We start from the raw sequence: 26,915 nt of genomic DNA, 5'->3' as shown, positions 1-26,915 counted from the left end.
GATTGAGGGATTAAAGCAGGAAGTAATCCAGAGGGCCGGAAAGAAACGAGGGATAGGGGGGCCGACGACTTTCACATATGGGGGCTCCATTGTCCAGGATATATCTTGATGTATAAATTGTCGTCAGGTCTATAAGTTTGAAAGATAGACGGACTGACGGACGGATAGATTTTTTAATTTTTACAACGAAGATCGTACAGAAGTGAATGTTATTACGTAGTGGAAAAAGTAAAGTAGAAAAAATGGCAGTACAAATTGATAGAGATTTGCTTGGACAGCTATTGGGTAATCAGGATATAAGCGATAAATCTCAGGAGGAAATTATTAGGGAATTAAATAATCTTGCTTTATCGCGCACTGAACAGCGGAGTGCTAAGGAAGAGGAGAAAAAAGTTCAGAAAATTCTCGATAAGTCAAATTTACCGATTCCAGTCTTCACAGGGAGCGATGACAAGATTTCGCCGCATGATTATTTGCAGGAATTGCGGAACTATAAAGACGTCATGGACATTTCGGAGAAGTCATTGTTTGGGAAGATTCTTCCGTTTTCGCTAAGGAGAGCTGCAGGGGATTGGTTTAGATTTTCACGCCCGTTTGAAGATTTCAAGAGCTTTGAAAATGCTTTTTTAGAAGAATATTATTCTGTAGATTATAAGAATGAGATCGAACGTTTGATTCTGAATCGCTTCCAAATGAGCGAAGAATCTCTGGTTTTGTTTATTCGTCGAATGAGGAAACTGTTTTCTATGAGGCAAAAAGAGACAGAGGAATGTGAAGTAATAGAACATATTCTATCTCATGCACACCCTAGTTTCCGAAGGCATTTGTATGGAATTCAATTTCAGACTTTCAAGGAATTGGAATCTGAAGCAGCCATTGTTCAGAGGAGGTTGTATTCAGAAAGGCTTTATTTTTCACCGCTCGCCGGTGAGACGGAATTATCATTTTCTGAAGTTTGCAACACTGAAGAGGACACCTCGCGAAGAACAGGGGTAAAACATTTGGCTTTGTCCGCGAGGACAAGCGAAGGGGGAACCGAGAGTGACCAGCTACCCTTATGCTCTCTCAATCCAGGTTTAGGAAAAAGGATCAAGGGCTGTGAAACAACCGTTTTACCAAGAAGGGGCATTGGCGGTGACGCGACCGTAGGGCACAAGAGACCCTCTTTTGATGCAACTTTTGGACAAGCAGGGGCCAATAAAAATTCTGCAAAGTTAATTTGTTGGGGATGCCGTTGTGAGGGCCATAAACTTCAGGAATGTCAACAGACCAATAAAAGGAGCCAACCCTCAGGAAAGGGGGGTCAGCAGCACCCCCAAATAAACCTTCTGTCGCCCGCCGGGAGAAAACGCAGAAACAAAGGCCGTTTTTTGAATGGAGAAGGCTGTTTTCGGCAAGACCTCGAACCTCTCATTCAATGTAAGATTAACAACAAACGCTTTGTATTATTTGCAGATACGGGAGCTTCAGCTTCTACGCTAAGTTTGGAAACAGCCAAGTTGTTAGAGAGGGATGGAAATAAATTCATGAAAACGAGAAAATGGAACATTTCATTAGCTGTGGGCAGCGTTATATTAGTTGGCGAAATGTATGCTACTGTTTGTATTAATAACATGAAATTTAAGCATAAATTTATCATCCTTGAGAATTGTTTCCGTGACATAATCGTTGGAAGGGATTTTTTGAGGCAGAGTGGGATAATTTTGCACATTGAGGAGAACGGTTGGTCGTTCAAGGATAGCGACGTGATTTACACGTTCTCGAAGCGTGCATGTAAACGAGAATTCGCTGTTACAGTTATGCAGAGAAATAACGTGGTACAGGAAAGGAATAACTCGTCAGATCCCTCGAGCCTGGATGGATGCAACACACATGCACAAGAGAATAGCGGGAAGTCTACGAATGAGGATACGGGCCAATTAGTGGATTCCCAAGGACTCGAAGTTCAGAAGACTGCAAACGCTGGTGCATTATGCTCTCTTAAAATCTCGAAAGAGGTGAAGAGAAAACGGAGGAAGGGAATAAAAAGGGAATGCAAATTTCCTCGAAAAAATTCCATTTCTACGAACGAGAAGAACCATTCATTATCATTGTTGCCTTTTGCTATAGAGGACAATGAAAAGGATGAATTACTGGTTTCTGAGAGGCTACAAAAAACTTCATCGCTTGTTTCAGAGCAAATGAGAGACAGTTTGTTATCTCATATAATGAAACAACTGAAGGGAAAGCATTTCTCTGGAAGTAGGAAGTATAAGGAGAAAGTTGCTAAGTTGGCCAATCAGTCGTTTTTGAATGAGGAGGGAGTTTTGTGCAGGAGGATAGACTGCAAGCAAGATCCTAAGGGAACAGCCAAGATATGGGTCCCGTTGAGTTTGAAATCTCAAATATTGACGTCACATCACGATTCTGAATTTGCAGGACACAATGGGAAGCAGAAAACTTTGTCGAAAATCAAGGAGAAATATTCGTGGCTTGGAATGACACGAGATATCGCTCGCTACATCAGAAGTTGCGTTCCCTGTACAGTTTCCAGCAAAAGGAAGACAGAAGAAGTGAGACTGAAATACAAGAAAACGAGCCCAGCCTTACTTCAGGTGTTCCACAATGAAGAGAACGAGATCAAACGTAAGCCATGTAAATTTCGCATTGGAGACAAGGTGTGGCTGAAAGAGCACACTATATCTGGCAGATTGCGTGGCGTTAATGGTGAACTTGAAACAGAAAACTCAGGTCCATGTTTAATGTCTGGAAGGATTAAAGAAGATACTTTCAGGGCAAAGAATGGGAAGGATTGTCCGATTGTGGAAGGTGAACCAGGCCAGTTGTCCAGCCATAAATCACCAGATTTTGCTGCGAGGTGGAGGGACAGCAAACGGTTGAGGGGAGCCACGCGACAAGCTCCTAATGAGGGTTCGGGAGACTACGTCTAGCCAGCGACCCCAGCTGCCATAATAGGCGCCGACCGCCGATCTTTTATTTCTGATTTTTTTTATTTAGTTTTCATTTGTATATAACTTACCCCCATTTTCTTCATTTTCACAACACTGTTTATTTATTTGCGTGCCTCCAAGTTGTAAACAGAAAGACACATTGTGGATTTAGGTTCGAGAGTCGAACCAGGACTCGGTTGAGAGTCGAACCAGGACTCGGTTGAGAGTCGAACAAGGACTCGGTTGAGAGTCGAACCAAGGACTCGGTCGAGAGTCGAACCAAGGACTCGGTCAGGAGTCGAAGCCAAGGACTCGGTCAGGAGTCGAAGCCAAGGACTCGGTCAGGAGTCGAAGCCAAGGACTCGGTCAGGAGTCGAAGCCAGGGACTCAGTCGGGAGTCAAACCAAGGACTCGTTGGGGAGTCAAACCAGGAACCAGAGAAAAACCAACTTCAAGGAAGATGCTGTCAGGAAGACTTCATCCTAGAGAGGATACTTCAGTGGCGGACTTCACAAGGAAGAGGAAGCTTGGTGAATATGTTAACATTGTGGACAATGTGATAAAGTGAATGAACTAGTGACTATTTCATTTTTCAGATACTCTGAGAACAGTTGAATACTTTAGTGGGTATTGTGCAATTGTGTTGGATGATTTTGTAAATATGGTAATCTTGTTTTTGAGTGTATTGTTTTTTCTTGTTCCTCTTGAAGGGGGGAACTATGTAACGGTCGGATTGACCATTACTGGTTTTGGTATATTGTAATAATTAATTGCTGGCCAGCTACAAGGTGTAGGGTTTAGTAATATGTTTCCATAAGTGTACTTTTATGTTATTATTGCATGTAAGTGTATATTATTGGATTGTGCTTTGCTGGAAGTTAGATTCCCCTGTTTTTACCTCCCCGGTTGGGGGAGCTAGCTGTCTTACAAAGGACCGTTGGCAGTGGAATTTTCCAACGCTACGGGGTCCACGTCCACGGACGTTTACCCCGACTATAAAAAGAGCCAGTGGGCTCTAGCAAAAAAAACAGTGTTTCCCCATTGATCGACGAAAGAGGAACGTCTCCTCAAGTTTAGTCCACTTATGGTGGCTAAACTGGATATAATAATGTAGCATCTGGTTATGCCAGCCCCTGTTGCTGTCCCAAGTCCCCTTTTAGAAAAAGCTTTGATTATGTGGATATTTCCGTATTTGATTAATTGATGCCCAAAAGAAAGAGAGAAGGCGTAAGGAAACGCATTTGTAACGGAATATCATTTAAGCTGAGGATAGGCCCACCGAGATAGTTTTGCTAACTCGGTGGTAAGGGAAGTGCCGATGGTTATGCCATAGGTGCGCAAATATATTGATTTAGAGATTTGGTAATTTGGTCTATGCAAGACACTCATGGAAACGCTCTGTAAAATATGTATATATATATATATAACTACGTATAATAAACCAATATATCCTACGAGAATGTTATAATTTCAAGAACTACGGTACTGTCCATTTAACCAATTGTATATTCACTTGCTGTATATGAGTAAACGAACCAGGGACATACAAATATAAATTGTTATGTGAACCCCCCCCTTTTGTAATTCCGGCGCAAATATAATCTGCTCGCTTGGCACCCAGGGTGAGGTGAAAGGAGAGATTGAGGGATTAAAGCAGGAAGTAATCCAGAGGGCCGGAAAGAAACGAGGGATAGGGGGGCCGACGACTTTCACAACTTACTTGGTTGAATGTATTGTATCCGCTAATTTCATGAGCCTCTATCCTAACTTTCTGTCTGTGAAAGTACGTTTTGAATATTTATTGTTGTTCACGAAATATTTCCGGTGGTAAAGCTAGGTGACTCACCCCGTATAAGTAAAACTAGTTAGTGAAATATATATTCTGCTGCTGTTTTGTGGCGAAATAAAATATACTTTCGGTAATGTATGAGACTAGTAAAGAATAGAAAGAGATACAAGATACGAGTTAAAACCCAACTGTTGTAATTTTGAACTCAAAATATCTGGTGACAAATTTTCACAAAAAAAAATAATTAAAATGGATAATTTGATTGAACTATTTTGACTTGGTAGTGTTCACTTTCAAACTGTTTTGTAGCTTTGAAGCTGGGATTGAATTATATCTTTACTTGGATTTTTATTTCATTTTTTGTTATTTTTTCTACCACTTTTGACTAATCGCGATTATAAGGATGACTTACGATGTGATTAATTTTTGAAGGAACACTCACAGAGAACAACCACTTGCAGGCTGGGATTCGAAACCGCGACCTCTGGCTTCGTAGCGAGTTACGGTAACCATTCCACTTCTATGTTTGTTAATATTATAATTATTGTATACTACATGTCAAATAGACCGTCCAGGGGTACCGGGTTCAAATCCTGGCCTAGGCGTGGATGTTTGAGAAGTGTCCATTCATCAATTTTCATCAAATCGTCATTCATTCACATCTTCTTAAATTAGCCAAAAGTTGCACAACAAGCGAAGTAAAATAAAGCAAATCAATCAATCTTATAGACCGTAGTCGTAATATTGATTCTTGAAACATCGAAAATTGTTAGATTTACGAGGTGGATAGATTAGCGTCATGTCGAACTGGAGGTCGTGGGTTTGAATTGTTAATGTGACCTCCTTTCCTCAATTCATCGTTCATCTACATCGCTGCTAGTTTGTACAAAAATATAAACGATACAGGATAACAAAAAATACAAATACATGTTTGTGCTTCGAGGGAAGTTCATCTAACTTTGTTCCAGCTTACACTTGGACTTCTAAAAGTATTCTGAAACTCGCCAGCAAGATTCCTGTGATATATTTTGCAGCAAGTGGCGCTTCCTTTGCAATTTGGTTTACAAACCGGAAAAATATCACCGAGATCCAAGAATTCATTTCTAAATTTGCATTTTTTCCACCTCATAAGCCCCGAATAGGAAATCAATGCAGCATTTTTCATCTCGGTGTTGTCTTAGGAACTCCATCAATCAATGGAGAATTGGAGCTTCCGATAAAATGAGGCACCTGATTGCTTAATTTAAACTTCTTTAGGGAGACAATTGATCGTTGTTGGGTTTTGTTCTCAAAGAGATATTTAATTTCGATCCATTATTTCTGGGAATATGTTGATGTAAATGTCCTATGATATTTTCTAACAGGCCATTCGTCATTCACTTATTTATTTTCCTGTTTTCTGTTTCAGCTCACATCAATCACATTAGAGAGGTGGCGGGGGTGGATCACATTGGCATCGGAGCCGGATATGATGGGATCAACTTGTAAGTATATTGTTTTAAAACACTTTCTCAAAACGATAATAATAATATTTGTTGTACGTTCACATTACATAATTATTATTATGTGCAAGGCCGTAGAGGTAACTCTGTCGACTTGTAATCAAGGAGTCCAGGGTTCGATGCCTCGTTGTGTCGCAGTCCACAGTGATTTTGATCTCACTTTAAACTGTAGGTCTAGTCTCGAGTAGCATATCTGTGCGTAAAGTAGACTTATACTCTATCCCAGGAATCTGTGGGGCAAGGCAGCGCATAGCGGCAGAGAAGGGGAGATCGAGTGGGCAGAGCAAAGCAGTACACTCTGGCAACTGCTGCCGCTTTTATTCCCTCCACACAATACCGTTTCCTCTCACGTGTTCATTGGTGGGGCCGTCTCGTGTCGCTACTTGCACAGAGACTTGTTTCGTTCGCTTGCTCCAGCGATCGCCGAGACAGAGTATACACTTTTAGTTTTATTTTAATGCTTATATCATCTCTGCTGAGTCCCCGGCCGTGGCCGTGCGATTTACGACGCCATGCTTTGGGCTCCGGCTACGGAACGCGCGAAGGTTCGAGTCTTCTGGGGAAAGCGTAACAACTTTTTCCTGAGACTTCGGCCTGTGTACGGGACCGGGGGCCACCCACCATGGTGAGGAAATTGGGAAGCTACGAAGGAGTAGCGTAAACCGGTAATGGAAACCTAAAACAACGACTGGGAGTTAGTCGTGCTGACCACACGTCACCCCTTACTGGTTGGATCATCTCCCACCTCTGGTGGGAGTGAGGGCGAAGGTCGTTAGGTGTTGCGCTACGGGTCCTTTACTTATTTTTGCATGTGACGATAGGAAAGTAAAATGTTACGTTTTATTTCCACTAATTCATTGGTTTTACATTCCATATCAGGGTCAATATGGAGTCCAGTGTGCCAATCTTTACAATTTAGTGCACAACACGCTGGTTACGATTTTAAGAGAAGGGCACGACACTCTTTAAGTTGAATATTTATTTGCAATCGCACTCAGTTTATCGACTAAGGTAGCACACACAAAAATGTAATTAATAGAGAATAGAAAAGATGCCTCTGTACGAAATGAGGTTAGGTTCTGTATCTAGATGAATGAATGCGACATGCAGCTCAAGAAATACAGGGTACAAAAACACATCTCTTTTACCGGTGGGTAGAATCGAGCCTGTGAAGATCCTTTGAGTAGTTTGATGACCCACTGTATTTGTTGTAAAATTCACAGGTTCGTCGATCCAACCACAAACATAAAATAGTTTGTTTACTTGAAAAAAAAGTGAAGCGTTTCTCTCTTGATACGTAACGAACTAGGTAAAAAGATAAACAGTGGATAATACCCAATGCATGCTATTTGTAGATAATGTTGTCACGAATATTCAGAAAATGTAGTTTCAGATTGAACTAATTATAAGTTAATTAAGTGGTATTCTCTCTATTTATTGAACACACCTGAATCGTCTGAATCTATGATCCTAGAACCATTGTGAATCTTCCTGGTATTGTATGTACGAGGGTCGGTCAAAAAATTAGTTGCACTTACCCATGGCATTTTGTCGGAAACATAAATTTTGATGAATGTGACTGTGAACACTGTTCACGGTTCTCTTGCGCCGTGGCTCTTGGGGATTGGATATAATCAGTTTGAACATGTCAGGTCAGTTGGAAGTGGTGTCCAAACTGTAAGTGCATGCAGTTACTAGTTTACTGTGGGCAAGAAGGTGTACCCTCACTGAGATTCATCGTCAATTGCATGAAGTGTACCATGATAAATAAATTTCGCGTAAGGCGGCCGTAAAATGGTGTGTGTAGTTCGAAAATGTTCTTACGGACATTGAGAACTACTACAAGGAAAAGGCTGTCAACTGCTAAGACGAGGGACAATGTTGAACATGTAAATTAACTGATTCATAGTCTAGACCTCGAGCCCTGCGATTTTAATGTGTTTGGGTCCATGAAAGACGAACTTGCGAAGCGGCGATATCGTTCCGGACAGGATGAGTAAACTGCAACGAAATAATGGTTATCGAAAGTTGGACGGGAATTCTTCAGACAAGGTGTAGAGAAACTGAGGTCACGCTATGACAAATGTTTGAACAGACTTTGTGATAGTTTTGGTAGTGTCCATTCATGTAAATACAAGAACTATCCTTCATATTCCATGCGCTATTTTTTTCATGTTAGTGCAATAACGTTTTGACTGACCCTCGTAATATGTTTGCATTTGCATGTGCATCAATGGACAGATAACAATATAGTACTTAAACGTGTGAGGAAGTTAAAACACATTGATAAGGACAAAGAAGCATGTATATTCATAATGTATTATAATCATTGCATTCAGTCTTGATTTTGTAGTGGAGCTGAAGTTTCAGCTTATATCCCATATATTCCCCTGAGCTATTTAGCAAGACTTATGTGTTTCCTCAATCTCTTTGCAGAACTCCACAAGGACTTGAGGATGTATCGCGGTATCCTTATCTCCTGGCAGAGTTGCTGGGGAGCAGTCGGTGGACGGAGAAGGACGTTGAGAAACTCGCTGGTCGAAATCTCATCAGGGTGTTCATGGACGTTGAAAGGGTAAGTAGAGCTGCCTGTTCTCATTCCTTTGCTCCAACAGGCCCTGGAAGTGGACTAAGATTAGGATATAGAATTCCGAGATTTCATACCACAACGATTTTGAAACAATAGCCTCCATTGTGTGCAGTGAGCATCACTGGGAATCTCTAATGAACAGTCGTAGACTCTATTAAATGTTCAATGATATCTTATTTCGCTGCATGATTCTCGCCCATTTTCTTTTACATCCAGCAATTCAAGCCGAAAGTCAAGTGTTTTTGGAAGACAACTTAGATGCATTTGGCTGACGTAGTTGATTTCACTACATTGAGCCTCAGTTTACGGAAATAATGCCGTGTATTTAAACTACGGTTATCTTTATAGTAGACTAACATTGCTTGACGTAATTTAACTAGATATTTGATGTCCTTAACCTGACTTCTTCAAACAATAATAAATTTACCTAAAGACAGAGATGTTATTTTTTTCTTGAAGGGAACGGAGAGTTCTAGAGACTTGCCATCTACATTTTTTTCTAAATCTAATCTCTCCTTTCTCTATCATAGGTTATATTATATTTGAGCTGAATCATGTTGTTTTCCTGCCACTGTCGGCTTGTCGCAACGATGAGGATGATTGATAATTACATACAAAACTGATGAATGTACACTCCCAAAGAACACCTATGCCCAGGCCGTGACTCCAACCCGGGACTTTTGGTGGTTCAATCGAAAGTCAACCACTTAACACTAGACAGGCCCGAGCTAAATGTATACCTAGAAGTGTCGTCAGCGGTCATTTTGACAGCTAATGTCTTATGCACACCATAAGTGCTTATATTAATAGGATATTGATTACATCGTAATTTAGTAATATCACACTACAGAAAATATTTATTACAGCACTTAGATTACAATATTTGTTGATATTATTAATAATAGTTACAATATGTAATATTTACTACAATATTCAATATTAATATTTTCCCTTATTGAATCTTCAATACTGATATGAAATAAATTGTAATGTTATGCTTTTGACAATAGTAGTACCAATTACTTTTTTTATTTGTACACATATTATTTCCAGTATAGTGTACAATTTCATTTTTATTACGAATACCTTTAGAAAATGACTAACACAAGTGTAATAGTCGTGCATGTGAAGAAATATGTTTATTCAAAGCACAATACATATATTTGAAACAGAATATAAGGTTTTCATTTTTTCTCGTGTGCCGAGCAAATCCTACACTTCAAATTCTTGGTCGAACACTGTCCACAAACTGCCTTCTCGCAAACGCAACATGTGTCGTATATCTTGCTTCTCTTACACTTGTAGAGAACTTGACACTGGCGACGTTTCCGATTTCCTGAAGTCTTCTGTTTGTTTGTTTGGGAGACACTGTTTTGCGTTCTTTGTTGAAGGTGCGCTTTTCGGAGCTCCTCTACGAGTTGCAATAGAAACTTGTGTCGCTGAATGTTCTTCCCGGTCACTTCCTTATATAGGATCCAGGCATTTATTCCTGCAAGATCGAGCACATTATGAAATACATACACTGGCCATCTCTGGGTTGAAGCTCTAACAGAATATTTCCGTGCCATTTGATCCACTACGTCTACAGCAATTTTAGTAGAATTGTAGAATTCTACAGTTTCTGGGAGCTTCTTTTGTTCTTTTGATATTTCAACTCTTGGGTGTAGAGTACTTAGGAGGAGGACATTTTTTTTCTTTTTCCCTTGGTACACTGTCAGCGTGGTATCCCCCAAAGTCTTCATTACGGTGGTTTCAAAGAGAGGTGCCTTTGAAGGTTTAACTGCATATGAATTTTCTCTCCTTTTTCTGTTCACTGTTTGTTGCCCTTTGAGCCTCTCAGCCAGTTTCAAAGACGTGAAGAAGTTGTCAGTTGTGACATTGCGTCCTTTCTTCAGGTAAGGACCCATAAGTTGCATGATAATATTTTCAGGTAGTGATTGATCGGAAGGAGGTGAAACGTCTTTCCCAAGTTAAGGGAATCCGTTGCATAAACAGGGTGATTCTAAAGGTAGGGTACAAGCGATAACCACAGATACCTCCCATGAAATATCTCCCATGAAATAGAGACGAACGTGCCCCTTCCACTTTGCCGAGAGATGCCTCCGTGAGGAACTAGACAACGCCGAAAACGTGTAAAAATGAACTTCACACCGCTGTACAGCCAGTACCAGTGAAGATAGAAAGGCGGAACAAAAGAAGTCAAAAGGAACACCAATGTCGCCCATCCGAAAAACACCAGGCGGCAGCTGCGCAACGCATGCGCATGGGGTTCCACAAAGGAAATAGGAGTTTCCCGCAAAACAAGTGAAGGGAAAGGGTAGCGATCGACAACGGTAGGGACAAAAGAAGCAATGAAGCGTGAAGTAACAATTGCACAGCGGGAAACAAACACCATGACTGAAGCAGAGCAGTCGAGAAAAGTAGTGCGGGGTTGCAGAACCACGGGAGGACGACGTAGGACGAAGAAACACACCGAGAATGCAAGCAAAGTGGTCCGTGAAACTCGATAGGCAACAGACGCGTACATGGTTCGGGGCAGAAATGGCGGCGCTGGCGGTGCAGCGCATGTGGAGTCCCCAAACACAGTTGGGAGACACCGCAGCAAGAACAAAGCACGGTTCAAAAAAAGAAAAGAGTACTGGACGGGGAATGGTACCTGCCAAGGAGACAACAAATGCGGAACGAGGGATTCCCCGCAGCAGCACCGAGGGGATGTCACACAGAGGTCGTGGGCCAGCAGGACAAACACAGCAACTACGGGCACAGGAGGTTTATTTGCCACTCAAAGGTGCACTTAAAGATAGGAATAGTACGTAGTACGTAGTCGTACCCCGGACTGACTTTGTTACAAAAGTTGCTCTAATTGACGACCACCACATTCAATGCAGGCATTGCAGCGTCGCAGGAAATTCTGGCGAACAATATCAAAAATCCCTGGCATGGTACACACCTCGGTCGATGTTGCAAGTATCCGCGCTACCAAAGATTTCTGGTCAGAGACCGGGGTCTCGTAGACGAGTGTTTTCACATGGCCCACACAAGAAGAAATCCATTGGTGTGAGGTCAGGCGAACGGGCGGGCCAGGGGACGGGGTCCGCTCTGCCGATCCAACGCTGTTGGTAGGCACGGTGCAAAAGGGTTCGCACTGTGCCATCAAAATGTGCAGGCGCTCCATCCAATTGAAACCACATGCGATGTCGCACGTTGAGGGATACATCTTCTAGCAGCTCTGGAAGGACTGATGCGAGGAAGGTGCGATAGAGGCAGCCATTTAAACGTGGTGGCAGCAGGTATGAACCGATAATCTGTTCATCGATGACACCTGCCCAGATATTCACTGCAAATTGGGTCTGATGGTGCATCTCGACTGCTGCATGTGGATTTTCATAATCTCACACATGGCTGTTTCGGCAATTGAAGATGCCCTCACGGATGAATAATGCCTCGTCCGTGAAAAGCACATGGCGCAAAAAACGGGTATCGTCGGTACAAAACTGCAACAGTCGTTGACAGAATTCCACACGTCGTGGGTAATCCCCAGCCAGCAACGCGTGGACTCGCTGTGGATGATAGGGATACAGCAGATCATCATGAAGGACACGCCACACTGTCGACTGTGATACTCCCACTGCACGTGCAATGCTACGGGTGCTAGTGGACGGTGTGTCGTCCACGCGAGCACGTACGTCCTCCTCGACCGCCTCGGTGCGCACATGTCTTGGGTGACCGACATGATGGCCTGCACGTAACACACCCGATTCACCAAGGGCACGGTGCACGTTCGAAAACAACCTGCTGTCGGGGTGTCGCCTGTCCGTATACCGTTCACGATACAGGCGTGCAGCTGCTCGACCATTGCCATCTGCAAGGCCGTAGACAAAATGCATGTTCCTCAGTTCTACAAATGTACTCCAGTGCACAGGTGACACACACACACACACACACACACACACACACACACACACACACACACACTGGTCACAACGTCTTCGAAACAACGTACTCAACTGTCGTATGTCAAGCTCACCACCACCGCACCGGCTCTTTCACTGACACGCTCCCTGACGCTGCACTTCCAATCTGGCCCGGTGTACGCAGAACAGACACCTGCAGCCCACACGTCCGCACGGCGCTGTGGTACAATCAGCTGACGTTCCCGAGCCACCCGTGCCTGTGCGCTTCACTACCTGACCACTGCCATCAGGTGGGGCCATGCACTCTGGGGGCTTGTCATCGTGGAACACATGTAGCGTCCTTCATTCATGCCCCATTCACCCACAACACGTACTTCGTCCGTTTTGCTCGAGCCGACGGGGAGCACTACGTATGATCGTGTGGTGTTGGTGTACATCAATGAGTGGTGACCCAGTAGTTGAACAGACGTGCATACCCCCACGTAGCTTCATTCCACGGCTTTCCCAAGCAGTTTGTCTGTCCAGCCCGGTCTCACACCCACGCGGCAGAGTGCGGCTACGGTGGTGTGAGGCCACGGAAGGCTGCGGCCGAGGAGTGACGCGAGTTGTTCGGCTGGGGTTGGGCTCGGAAGCAAGCAGCCGTGTCAGGTCTGGGGACGGTGGACCTGGTGATCGGGCTGGACACTTTTCGACCTTGTCCATTGGTGTCGTCCACGGTACGGAGTGGTGGGATCCGTACGATACTCCAGCAGTCTTTCGCCCCCTTTCACCCAGCTATGTGCCTCCGGCTTCATTTCTAAGAGGCAGAGTGGGCCCCATCCTGTCGTTTGTAACAACGTCTGTATGGGCTACGTGGTCCTATCTGTACGTGCACCTTTCATTGGCAGTAACCTCCTGTGTCCGTAGTTGCTGTGTTTGTCCTGCTGGCGCACGACCTCTGTGTGACATCACCTCGGTGCTGCTGCGGAGAATCCCTCGTCCCGCATTTGTTGCAGGTACCATTCCCCGTCCGGTACTCTTTCTCTTTTTTTGAACCGTGCTTTGTTCTTGCTGCGGTGTCTCCCCACTGTGTTTGGGGACTCCCCGTGCGCTGCACCACCAGCGCCGCCATTTCTGCCTCGAACCATGTACGCGTCTGTTGCCTGTCGAATGTCACGAACCACTTTGCTTGCATTCTCGGTGTGTTTCTTCGTCCTACGTCGTCCTCCCGTGGGTCTGCAATACCGCACTACTTTTCTCGACTGCACTGCTTTAGTCATGGTGTTTGTTTCCCGATGTGCAATTGTTACTTCACGCTTCATTGCTTCTTTTGTCCCTATCGTTGTCGATCGCTACCCTTTCCCTTCCCTTGTCTTGCCGGTAACTCCTATTTCCTTTGTGGAACCCCATGCACATGCGTTGCGCAGCTACCGCCTGGTGTTTTTCGGATGGGCGATCTTGCTGTTCCTTTTGACTTCTTTTGTTCCGCCTTTCTATATTTACTGGTACTGGCTGTACAGCGGTGTGAAGTTCATTTTGACACGTTTTCGGCGTTGACTAGCACCTCACAGAGGCATCTCTCGACAAGGTGGAAGGGGCACTTTCATCCCTAGTTCATGGGAGGTATCTTTGGTTTTCGTTTGTACCTTACCTCTAGAATCACCCTGTATACTTGGAGTCAACATCAATCAAAAGCCACAACTTTATTCCAAATTTATCTGGTTTGCTGGCCATGTACTGCAAAAATCTTCACCGAACTTTAGTTGGAAACAGCTGTTAATAAGACGTAAGATTTTGACCAGGTTCGTAGCACGTATTGGAATGCTCAATAAATATATCCCACACTGTAAATGTTAATGCAAGTTTGTCAGTCTGCAGCCGTGTAGGTCTACTTCAAAACGCAAAACGTCAAAACGCAGATACCTCATTATCTCTTTGAACCTATTTCTTGACGTGGTCTGACTGAGGACATGAGGGCCTCATACTGATGACCACATAAGATCTAAATCAAAACGTGAAGTATTTTATGCTCCTCGAGCATATAATAAAGCTATAAAAGCATCCAAATCTTCCAGTGAAATCGACGAACTATTGTCTCCAGTTTTATTTCGGTCTTCGGTTTCAGTACACATTTTTATATGACATAACATAGTATCATCAACGAATAAACGCTAAGCACTAAGCACCGAGTTTTCTTGCACATTACGTTTAGAATGTTGTGTGGGTCTTGCTGTTTCTTTCAGTACGTTTTGTGCTGCCTACGTCCCAGCATTATTTTCACTACTGCAAGTTACTGTACAAAGTGTAGTGCCGCCCTTACCAATAAACTGCGTTCCTGTTTCAGAAAGAGAGGGTGCCAATGTATCCTCTCTGACTCCCCGCCCAGTGCCATGAAGTCCAATACCACCGTGTCCTCTACTGGAGTAAGGAACGGCATGAGCTATGATGGTGTCAAATCCGTCCTGATGCCCTGAACCTTTTTGAAGTCCTCCGTATTCCTCCCATACCAGACTCAGTTATGCTCCCGATTTCACTATCATTGCAAGGAATGTCGGAATCTCCGACATTTTCAGGTACACTGCTTGATGAATCACTTCGTTCTTTATCTGTTGGATTTTAAAACTCATCTACGCTTATGTCTGTATCTGAGAAATCATCCCCTATATCACATTCATCCTCCTGTAATTGTCGCAGTTCATGAAGTATTGTTGGTGCAGACAAACGACGCGAATGAGACATTCTTTTGAACGTTTGAACCTAACAAGAGACAAAAGCTAACTATTTCCTTCCGCAAAGAAACATCAGCAGAAAAAAACAACAAACAAAAGAGCTACTCATTGATGTGCTCGAAATCAATGACGCGGTGGCATAAACAGTCGTTCTGATCGACAATGGTGGCATGTTGCTATGCAAAATATACAGTGGTCAGAATGACCGCCGTTCGCTATTTTAGGTGCAGTGTTCCATATAACGGTTTCCTGAAATATGTGTAAAGTTAATTTCTTGTGTATAACAAGTACATCGTAATTAATGAAAAGTCAGTAATTGCCAGTTCAAAATTTGCAAAACACTGGACATGGTGGGAAATTAAATTTAGCTCTTTAGCCCTTCTCGGTCACCGACTTGACAATCACTGTCTCTCTCACACACACACACATACGGTAGAGGCAACGTTGTCGCCTTGTAATTGCTATTACTCTTGTTTTCCGTCTCGATTTCATTTCTGACTCTCTTGCTCTCTCAGCTCATTTGTTTCTTATCTCTATATAATTTTTTCCATTCTTTTTCATTATCTCTCTTTCCTGAACCTCATTTCATTATCTTTCTTTGTCTCACTCTTACCTCTCTTCAGTTTCCATTCTTCATTTTCCTTCTCTCTCTTGTTTCCATTCTTCTGTCTTTCTTTCTATCTCTCTCGAACTCCTTTCCTTCTGCCTATCAGGTTTCTATTATTGTTTTCCTTCTTGACCTCTCTCTCTCTCTCTCTCTCTCTCTCTCTCTCTCTCTCTCTCTCTTTCTTCTTGTATTTATTTCAACCTCACTTTAGTTTCTATTGTTTCCTCTTACTTCTCCACCTCTCTGTTTGTCTGTCTGTCTCTCTCACTCTCTCTCTTTCGAGCTTCTATTCTCTTTCCTTTCTTTTCACCTCCATCTAGATTCTATTATTTTATTTTCTTTCTCCACCTCTCTCTAGCTCTCTTTGTCTCTCTCTCGAGCTTAATTTACTTCTGTCTCTCTCTCCCTCTCTCTCTATCTCTATCCCCCCTCTTTCTACCCATGTTTCTTTCATTTCTATATTTCTCTCTCCTTCTCTTTTACTTATTTACTTTGCTATCTGTTTCAAAATATTTCAATTTTACAATGATCTGTAAACATGACGTTACTCCAATGTTCACGTCGCAAGTTTTTAATATTGAGACTACCCACTCACCATCACGGTTAACAAAAGAGGTAGAAATTGCCGTAAAATGAGCAAAAGACAAACATAAATTACATTGAAATTGCAGGATTCCATTTTTTGATCTACTGTCGATTCTGCAGAAAATATACTGAGAAAACAATTCCCCTGTTTTCGTTGGAACAGCAAGTCTTCCGCACGGCAGGAGACTGCAGTGATCTGTCTTCGACCGTTTATGCTATTGCTGTCCAGCTTTAGGGAAATCGGTAACACTTACTCCAGTTTTAGATTTGCGTGCTGCACGCTACCTTCGATTTCAGAAGTAGTAAAATTAATTGGAATATATTTCCACTTTCTCTTTTTGCTTCATGGTTTATTGATTGAATTTTTTGATTCCTGGAAAAGTTCATAAAATGAAAACTAAGAGTGGTGCAGTACATTGAAATCTCAGAAGATACTTACGACAATTTTCAAATCGCTCAAGACAATAACGAACTATAAAAAATTACTACCGCAACCTATGTGTAAAATATCTGATATATACAGTACGTATTTTTGTGATATATACACCCACATTTATTGTTGAGACCCTGTTGTCATACGTACTAAATTTTGAGTTTTAGGTCCGCCAGGCTCCGTGATTGACTGGTTAGCACAACGTGCTACGACGCCAGGCGTCCCGAGTTCGAATTCCCTTGTCGGGCAGGGGTGTTCTTTGTTAGTTTCCCTTCATCAATTTCATCATATCATCACTTATCCTCATCTTCGCGATTAGCAATAAGTGGCAGAAAAACGAATTTAAATAAACCAAATCGGTAAATTGAGTTTTAGGTCCAGGAAAGCATTATGTGCACTTTAATAACAAACTTTAAAATGTTCCATAAATACTTTATTAAGTTTTTATATTTAACACTATACTAATACAGGAAATATAAACAATGGTATACTTGCACACGTGTTACGTACATCCAAACCAAATATTTAATAAGGGTATTTCTTGTATCTAGTACCTGCTTTAATATTCCAATATTGAACATCGAAATAAAATCCTCGATGAACACGTAATTGATTTATTTTTACATATAACTCTTAATATTGAATAAAAGTTCAGCATCAAATCCAAAGTCAAAACAAAATTCTGAATCTCAAAGTTTGAAATTTCTCGTGCACTAATCGTTAATCAAAGGATTACAAATGGAACTAACAGAATGAAGATAAGGAAAAGGAGAAAAGAATGAAGTTGAGTATGGAAGAAAGGGAAGAGGGGTACCACTGCTGTAAGGAAGGATATTACAAAGGAAGATATCGGGAACTGCTCAGAAGGCACAGTCACTGATATTTCTGTATTGTAATGAACCTATTTGTAGTAAACGTGGAGTAATTATAACCATAAAGTTTCCGTGACTGTACACACACACTGACACACATAAGTTTGTATATATGTAGTACATTTATTTCCGGTAATAGTCGTTTGGCAATTAATAATTTCCTGATATGTTCTCGTTGTTCCCAAAACTGTCTTTGTTTGTCTAGATTAGTGACCACAGACCCGACGATATATTTATAAAAGAGGCAGGCTTCGATGTTCATCAGTTGCCCTTCATGACGTCGGTCTTTCAATCTTTTACACATTTGTCGAAGAAAAATATCAAATGTGGCTGCAGTATTTTGTGTCGATAAACCTGATTGGAGAATTTGGAACCCGTCTTCCTTGTGGAGTGGTTGTCGTAGTGTGCTAGGGTTTAATTGATTGAATTTTGGTTTTAATTCAACTTTACTCGCAGTTAGGTTAATCGGAACATGACGTACTGTTTAAAGTTAGATCCGAACCACTATGGCCTCCAACGCATATCGAACCCGGAACCCCTTGATTACAAAGCGACGACGTTATCACTACGACATCGGGGAGGCTCTCTAGGGTTCGAGTTCTTGGAAAGGTATCTATTTCTCTTCGTGTTATGTCTGCATATATTTGACCTCATTACTTAAAATCATTCACATCGCAGAAATTAACCTGGCGTAGCCGACAAGGGGTGTAAAATATCAACTAATACAAATGGAAGTGACAAATTCTCTAGGGGTGGAGCATAAAATTGCGTACGTAGATTGGACTCTTGGAAAGGGAGGCGTTGAGGCTGGAATAGCATGTTGTTAGGAAAATTCCTTAGCTGACAAGAGTGTAGTGATGTTATCCTCGCTGAAACACCCATATTCTTCAACCTCATGGTCATACACCATCACTTCTCTGAACCCAATCAAAATTTCAAAATTACAATTTGCATCAATGCATTCAAGTGCTGATTCCACATAGCGCTCAAATTTCACCGCTCAAAGAAAATTATCGAAGTTGTGTGGGTGTAATATAAACCATGCAGCAAAACAAGTCTCCAAATTTATCAAAGTTTCCACAAGCCTTCCTTTTTTAGCATTCCTCAACCACCTCTAAACTCTATCACACACTTCCAACACAGTGAAATATTAATTATCTATGGCTGGAGGATATTTCCTGTATTCTTCGCTTTTCATGTGCCGAGAATATATGTACCACGTCCTGCAAATCAATTCTGTGAACGATGAACTGTTGAATTCCTACAAATTTACGCTGGTGAAGCATTCTACCATAAAACATACATTTTGCATTTGATTCACTTCTTATTCTCAAAAACGCTTTGGACATGTCCGAGTTCTGACATTTCGCCTCAAGTATTTTTACTATAATTTTCCCTCCTTTGCAACATGTGGAAAGGATAAAATTATATATAAATATAATCAATCCCCTACATGTGACTCCAGCAGATGTTACATTAGAGACTCACATCAAAGCAAAACAAAAATACCCGTAGGAATAATGTTCTCTGGAATATTAGTTAAATAAACTTTCGCGGTGAGATCTCTCAATTTTGCCTTTAGCGTAAGACTTAGCTCTTAAAAAATTAACAATTCATTTGAAGAGTGGATCAACTTTATGTGACCATTACATTTTCTCCAGACGGTTCGTATGAGAAACATTAATAAAGAAAAGCTAGAAATTATTGGATCACAAGTTTCAATGAAGGAATTTATTTTTTTTTATAATAAAGTAGGCTTTAAATTGTTACGAAAATTCAGAATTTGAAGTTTTGTTAAAAGTCTTAATTATATATAAATATTGTTAATGTACATAAGTTAGTTTAATACTGTGTTCGCACCTAATTGAGTTGACACTTATTGTTGATTGGTTCAAATTCAAATCAAATTCAAATTCAAATTCTTTATTTACGTGGGCGAGGTTCAGCCTGAGGCTGTTCTGTCACATAACCCGTGTCATCGATTACATTTAAATTTACATTTCTTATACATATGTTATTACAGTATTAATGCAGTGTACAATAAAGTGTATGATTTGGTTACAAAATATATTGATAAAGTAATTGTAATAAATGTATAAATAAAATGATACAAAAATTGTGAAAAGACAACAAAATAAAAATAAAATAAAATGAATAAAAAAATTAAAAAAAGATGTAGAGAAAATACATAACATAATCATACAAGTTACATCATGGTAGTTGAACACAATATCTGCTCTGCCAAAAGAAAATTATTTACTTCATTTCGTATAGATTCTATTTTAGATATGCTCACCATGCTCTTAGATAGGGCACTCCATAATTTTGCAGAAGAATATGAAAACGACGACTGATATGCCTGTGTGTTGCAGAGTGGAAGGTTAAATTTGAAATTGTTTCTTGTATGGTGGCTGTGAATACTGGTGCGAGGGATCAACATATCTGCCAGATACGAAGGCTTGCAGATGTAATAATTTTATGTATAAGGCAATATGTATGCAGTAGTCGCCTACGGTACATACTGAGGATATTCTTATTATTTATGGAAGGTAAAATATGTTCACGCCTCGGGATGCAAAATATGAACCGCATGCACGCATTTTGGCATCTTTGAATTTTTGCTTGTAAAGTTTTATTTGTTCTACCAGAGTACACTACGTCACAATAGTCGAGAAATGGATATATAAGTGTTTCAACTAATCGCTGCTTGATTTCTGAAGATAATAGTTTGTTAAATTTAAGCAGCTAATATGCTCATCCCATGATAGACGAGTGTCAAATATCAGTTCTAGACTTTTAACTACCTGAGCTCTAGGTATGACATCATCATATATTTTAATTGTTGTATTAGTGTGCTCGATCGAACCAATAGCATTTCGAGTTCCAATAAATGTATAACATGACTTATTAGCATTAATGTTAATGCCATTTGCATCAGACCATGTTTTTATCGCACCCAAATCATTACTTATGTATTCAATGCTTATGGCAATTTCTGTTGGATGGAATGATTTGGTTAGTTTCGTGTCATCAGCATATGAATGTACGTTACAGTATTTGACAACTGAGGGTAGGTCTATAATATAAATCGTAAACAATAAGTGACCTTGTAGCTATAGATCCTTGTGGAAAACCATATGAAATATATAAATTATTAGATAATAAAGTAGGCGACAGTTTTACACGTTGATTTCGGTTACTAAGATATGAAAAATACCAGTTAAGGGTAGATTGTGAAAAACTGTAATATTTCAGTTTACTGAGCAGTAATTTATGTTGTACCGTTTCACATGCTTTGGACAGGTCCAATAATATTAATTCAGTGAGGAATTTCTTATCCATAGCCTGGAGGACGTCATTTGTGACTTTCAGCAAAGCCGTAGCAGTGCTGCCGGTTTATTTGATGTTTTATGTCCACTTTATGCATAGTAAGGCTAATCAGGACTGGACCTACAGTTTAAAGTGAGATTCAAACGACTATGTGTCTCCACCGGGTATGAATCCCGGGACGCCTTGATTACAAAGCGAGACACTTATTGTCAATGACCATGTGCGAGAAAACAATTTAACTGGACTTCCATTAAATTGCAAATATTTTTCGAACTGTTGCTTTGAATAGTGCTCGTATTTCACACAAATGTGCTGTAAAATTAGAATTTTAGTAACTTTATACGGTTCGAAGCTTCTCGCTGTCATGTTACAAGACATAGAAATACTAGTTTAATCGAAGCACCGGCTCTTTTAGTGTGGTCACTTTTTAACCTAAAGTGAGTAAAGGTGATGCTTTTTCTTATATAAGTAAAGCGTGATATTTTTTTCAAAGTTAACAATTACATTCATACAGTGCTCGAAGTGAGGGGGGATGGTATCCCTCCAGCTAGCAACATTTTTGCTACGAATTCCACCAACTGTTTCATTGTCACCATGTTAAACCATAGGATCATCCCCCAGCTAGCCTGAAGGCTCGACAAAACTGTCCTCCAGTTATCATTTTTCACTTCAGGTTCTGTATGCATGGCTTAAAAACGGAGAAATATTACTAATAGTAGTTTACAATGTAGATACATCTAGTCAAAACAACAATTTCACTAAATTTATGTAGTGTATTGTTCGCTTTATTTAGTTTTCCTATCTGCCACTTCGGGCTAATCGCGACGGTGCGCATAGGTGATGATTAAATTAAATTGATGACAAAACAAGCACAAAAATTTGCATGCCCATGTAGACATACGTTCGTTTTTGAAACACTTATATCTTAGACATTATTATTATTACTATTAGGTATTATGGTATTTATTCCCCTAAACATTTGTAGAAATCGATAGCAAATATGATGACGCACCCATAATTTGAATCCATGGAAACAAGCTGAAACTACGAAAACCATCATTTATGACCGCAGCAACAAAAAAATTGTCGGGGAACAGGGATTTACCCACAAAGAGAAATAGCTCATTACGAAAAATCCTTACTTCTCTCTTGTGGCCTTTATTGTTCTCTTTCATACCTGATTATGCCACAAACTTAACTTGCTTCCCTTTAGCCATATTCTCTTGCCCAGAGAACTTGAAAATTTCAACCCCAAGCTTCATATTGACATAGTTCTTTCCTGTTTAAACCCTTAATATCTAACGAACTTTTTGACATCATCTTTGTGCTATGATTTGCACACAAGCAGATACTGAACTGATTGTATTGTCTCTGTATGTTTGCAGGTGAAAGACGAGTGGGCAAGCTCCGAAGTTCGACCATTGGAGGACATCATCCCTCCTCAGGACATGTACGGGAAGACCTACTGCAGGTATCCAGTCACGTGATACGAATCACAGGACCGCGTGATTCAAACTTTCTAACGTTTAACTCACTGCCATTGCTGAAGGCATGAAAACAAAGGCGAGCGGAAGTGCGTATATCAGCCAAGGACAGAGTGCAGACATGCGTACAACAATGTATACTCATGGGTACCGAGTGAAGTTGTTTTTAAGAGCAAATCTATACGCACTGCTTCCTCAAGGACAAATCTAGAAGTGCGTAAGAGTTTGGAGTTATAATGTCAACTAGCATTTTTTTGTATTAACATGAAGAACAACAGGTTCTAAAATGGACAAGATGTAATTTATAGTAATATATATTACCCAACGTTCTACACAGAAGTGGAAGAAAATAAATAAGGTGCCTGAATGAAATAATCAGATAAGATGCAAATAGATAAGGAAGTTATAATAAAGTGTTAAACAGAAGGTAAATATCAAATTATTGCGGAATTGTCTACACTACAACAATCCCCACATTTTTCTCTACATTTGTTGGAAAGTTTTATAATAGTGCAATTATTGTTATCGCAATTATCACAATAATATATATGTGTTGGAATAATAAATGATTATCATATCTGACACAGATCTTTGTCTATTTCCTTTGTTTCATTGTTCGATGTTTGCTCGTTCTGAAATTTTCTTGTGGTTCTGTTTCTTTGAAACGCATTTGTAAATCCTGAAAAATTACTTCCCCTATGTTAATGATGTGCACTCATGAACATCTCGTGGTTGTAACAATCCTATAGACTCTCAATGGCGTTACAACCCTTCAGTGTCCATCACTGCAGTTCAAAATAGCCCCGTTTAAAAGCCCTTAAAAACACACTAAAGGGTTGCTTGTAAATGGGCACCGATATTTCCCTGTCAGTCTTTCCAATCGAAATGATGGTAGACGTGACGGGGAGCAGAATATTTTCGTGGAAGGGGGCGAAACAAGAATACGGCTTTACATGCGCAGTCTACCAGACGGCGCGTTAGCTCTCAAAGGTTAAAAAACTCGACTCAAAAAATCTAATTCAGATCTTCTTGGATACAAGGCAATAATGTACGAGCAAGTGGTTAAGAAAGAGATATATAGGTTGTTTCTGTGATCGTGTTACAGACTTGCAGGGACGATGGAAGGGAACAAATGCAACAAAATCAGATAGGGAAGCCTGGTCCAGAAATGGCCCAGTCAAAAGTTTCAAGCCAAAACCTTCGAAGGGCAGACAACCAAGCACAACGCCAAGGGAAACCATAAAAAAATGTCTGCGGAAGTGGAAAACAAACACAGAAGAATCACTGTAGTGGCTTTAATGAGTAGTAACTGCAGCCATCATTACAGCTGTTGTTCAAAGTGACGCCCCCATGCCTCGATGCAGGCATGACAGCGTCGCAATAAGATCTGTCGCATCCGCTCTAATATCCAAGGAGTCGTTCGGACCAGGCTGCAATGATTCTTGCCAGAGTCGCTCTACATTACTCACAGGTATCTCGTAGACAACACATTTAACATGACCCCACAAAAAAAAATCAAGTGTGTACAGATCAGGTGAAAGGGCAGGCCAAGTAACGGGTCCACCTATTCCTATACACCGCTGGAGAAAGGTCTGCGTCAGAATATAACGAGCACCAGCTACGAAATGGGTTGGGGCCCCATCATGCTGAATCACACGCGTTGACGAACGAGAAGTGGGACATGTTTCAATACCTCGGGGAGGATGTCTCTCAGAAACAGAGTGTACACTGGTCCAGTTAATCGTGGCGGTAAAAGATACTGACCTATTTAATGTTCCGTGGATTGTGGATTATTTCCCATTTATTTTACGGTTGGGTCATTCCATGTCAAATCATCCAGAATTTTGTGAAAATGTCACACACCATCTCCGATTTTGATGAAATTTGGTATACTTATAGAACTTATGATGATGATTATAAAAATGACATTTTTTTTTAGATTGGTCAAGGAGTTCAGAAATTACGCGTTTTTAAAAATCTCCGTGTACGCCACATGCGACTCCAGTTAGAATGACACGCATTAGGTTATAAATGATAGTATCTTCTCTCAGGTGTAATTACCCCGAGTTTGCCATTACTTCGTGGTTTTATATTATTATTATTATATCTTATATTATTATTTCATGCTTATTATAGTTGAACGTATTATACAGATAATAATTCATATATATATTCATAAATATATTAATGCCTTCAGCCAATTTTCCAATAATGCCGCCTTTATAATCGTTCAAATTATACACTGATATATCTACAAGTATGAATAGCAGCAAATTTAAACAATTTATATAGATTCAAAATTAATAGTTTGATTTGGCTTTAAATGTTCTAAAGATTGTTGTAAGTTTCATTATAATCAAGTTAGTGAAGCCTAAGTTAATAATTTCTGAGTTAAATTATTTTTTCCAAATTCAAATACTTAGGAGTAGATAATATTAACAAATTAAAATTATATTAAAGAGGAAATAAAAAGTAGGCTTAATTCAGGAAATTCATGTTACTTCTCTCTTCATAAACTTTTGTCTTCTCGTTTAATATCTAAGAAATTAAAAGTTAAAATATACAAAACAGTAATTTTGCCTGTAGTATTATATGAATGTGAAACTTGGTCCCTTACATTGAAAGAGGAACATAAATTGAGAGTATTTGAAAATAAGATCCTTAGGAAAATCTTTGGACCTAAAAGGGATGAGGAGACAGGTGAGTGGAAAAAGTTACATCATTTAGAACTACATAATTTTTATTCATGTCCAGATATTATTAGAATAATTAAATCAAGAAGACTTAGGTGGGCAGGCCATTTGGCACGAATGGGAGAGGAAAGAGGAGTTTACAGGATTCTTGTTGGGAAACCTGATGGTAAGAGACCTGTAGGAAGGCCAAAACGAAGATGGAGGGACAACGTTAAGATGGGCCTAAAGGAAATTGGTAGGGATGGAAAAGAGTATATAGAACTTGCTCAAGATAGGGACAGATGGAAGGCCTGTGTTGCTGCAGCCGTAAACCTTCGGGTTTAAGAAGGCTAGGGAGTTAGTTAGTTAGTTAGTTAGAGTTAAATTCTTTATATCTATTTGTTGTTTCATGTTTCTGGCAAACGCCTTTCGTTTCTCTTATATTTTGAAAGAAATTGTTGATTTATTTAAACTCTTGTGGTGTGAGAAGATCACGTGCTTTTCATTGCATTGTTGCCACCACATACCTAAATTCTCTGTGCCAGATTACTGTATATTTCTAATATATTACTGTTTGCTTTTATCAACTTCCTTGTATTAAAAGGTTATTGTGTCTGGTAACACTGTGTAACTGGGGAGGCGTTATCGCCTTCCAGAAAAACGGTTAGCAGTTGGGCGGAGAGATTTGAAGTAGCAAGAGGTGATTCGCGTTACGGGAAAGATACGCTTACGGATCTCGTGCTGTACCGTTCGAAAGTATTTTAACTGTAATTTTAGTTTTACATGATATACGTGCGTGTCTATAATAAACGTAAAGTTGAACATATTGCCGTTTTTCTTTATTTCGAAAGTGTATTTCGTACTTATGGATACCTGTATCTGGAGGATAACCTCGTAGGTTGTCATTGGACTTCACCTGTGGATCCAAGGGGAAGGAACGCAGTATCTCAACCCGAACCCTGGGATTATCCAGCATGCTCTGCTGAGCTTATAAGGTAAGTGTACTTGTGAAGTGTACCGCTACACGGGACGTAGCACAAGTTTGCCGTAGAAACTTCAAATTGGAATGGGCGGTTCAGAGACAAGGTGATAAAAAATCATTTTCATTAAAAGTTAATCTTATTAAAAATGCTTATGTATTTAGCACAAAGTCTGAAGTAAAATATGTTTTGAGGTATAGTATTCAAATTTTCTGTTCACTATGTGTGAAGGTAAGCATAGGCTTAACCTGGCTGGGGCAAAGGGAATCATTTGCCCTATCCAAAATTTATAGATTAATTAAAACGTACAAGTTAAATATATTTTTCGAACCTACTGGCACTTGAGGAACAAACAAAAGAAGAGTAATTATTGTGATTTTTCAAATGTATTTAGCAAATTATCTTTGACACTATTTTTATGGGACGAAAAACTTTGATTCTCTCAACCCAAAGATAGTTCCCAAGTTACGCCCATGAAAGATAGTGCCGAAAAATACTTACTCGATTGTATACTATGCA

General features: G+C 40.4%; 1 protein-coding gene across 1 annotated transcript in view; it reads left to right on the top strand.

Moving 5' to 3' along the window:
• The window catches only part of LOC145980365 (dipeptidase 1-like), a 203,266-nt gene extending 180,023 nt beyond the window's left edge, over positions 1-23,243 (top strand). Inside the window, exons 10-12 of the mRNA XM_083113427.1 lie at positions 6,128-6,203; positions 8,658-8,796; positions 22,646-23,243. Coding sequence (XP_082969553.1) covers positions 6,128-6,203; positions 8,658-8,796; positions 22,646-22,747 — 317 coding nt within the window. The 3' untranslated portion in view covers positions 22,748-23,243. The remainder of the gene's footprint in view (positions 1-6,127; positions 6,204-8,657; positions 8,797-22,645) is intronic.
• Positions 23,244-26,915: the final 3,672 nt, after the last annotated feature.

Source organism: Lepisma saccharinum, chromosome 27, assembly GCF_977018435.1.
Source record: "Lepisma saccharinum chromosome 27, izLepSacc3.1, whole genome shotgun sequence".
NCBI lineage: Eukaryota > Metazoa > Arthropoda > Insecta > Zygentoma > Lepismatidae > Lepisma > Lepisma saccharinum.
Note: the sequence above shows the minus strand (reverse complement) of the source record. Positions and strands in the feature narration are given on the sequence as shown.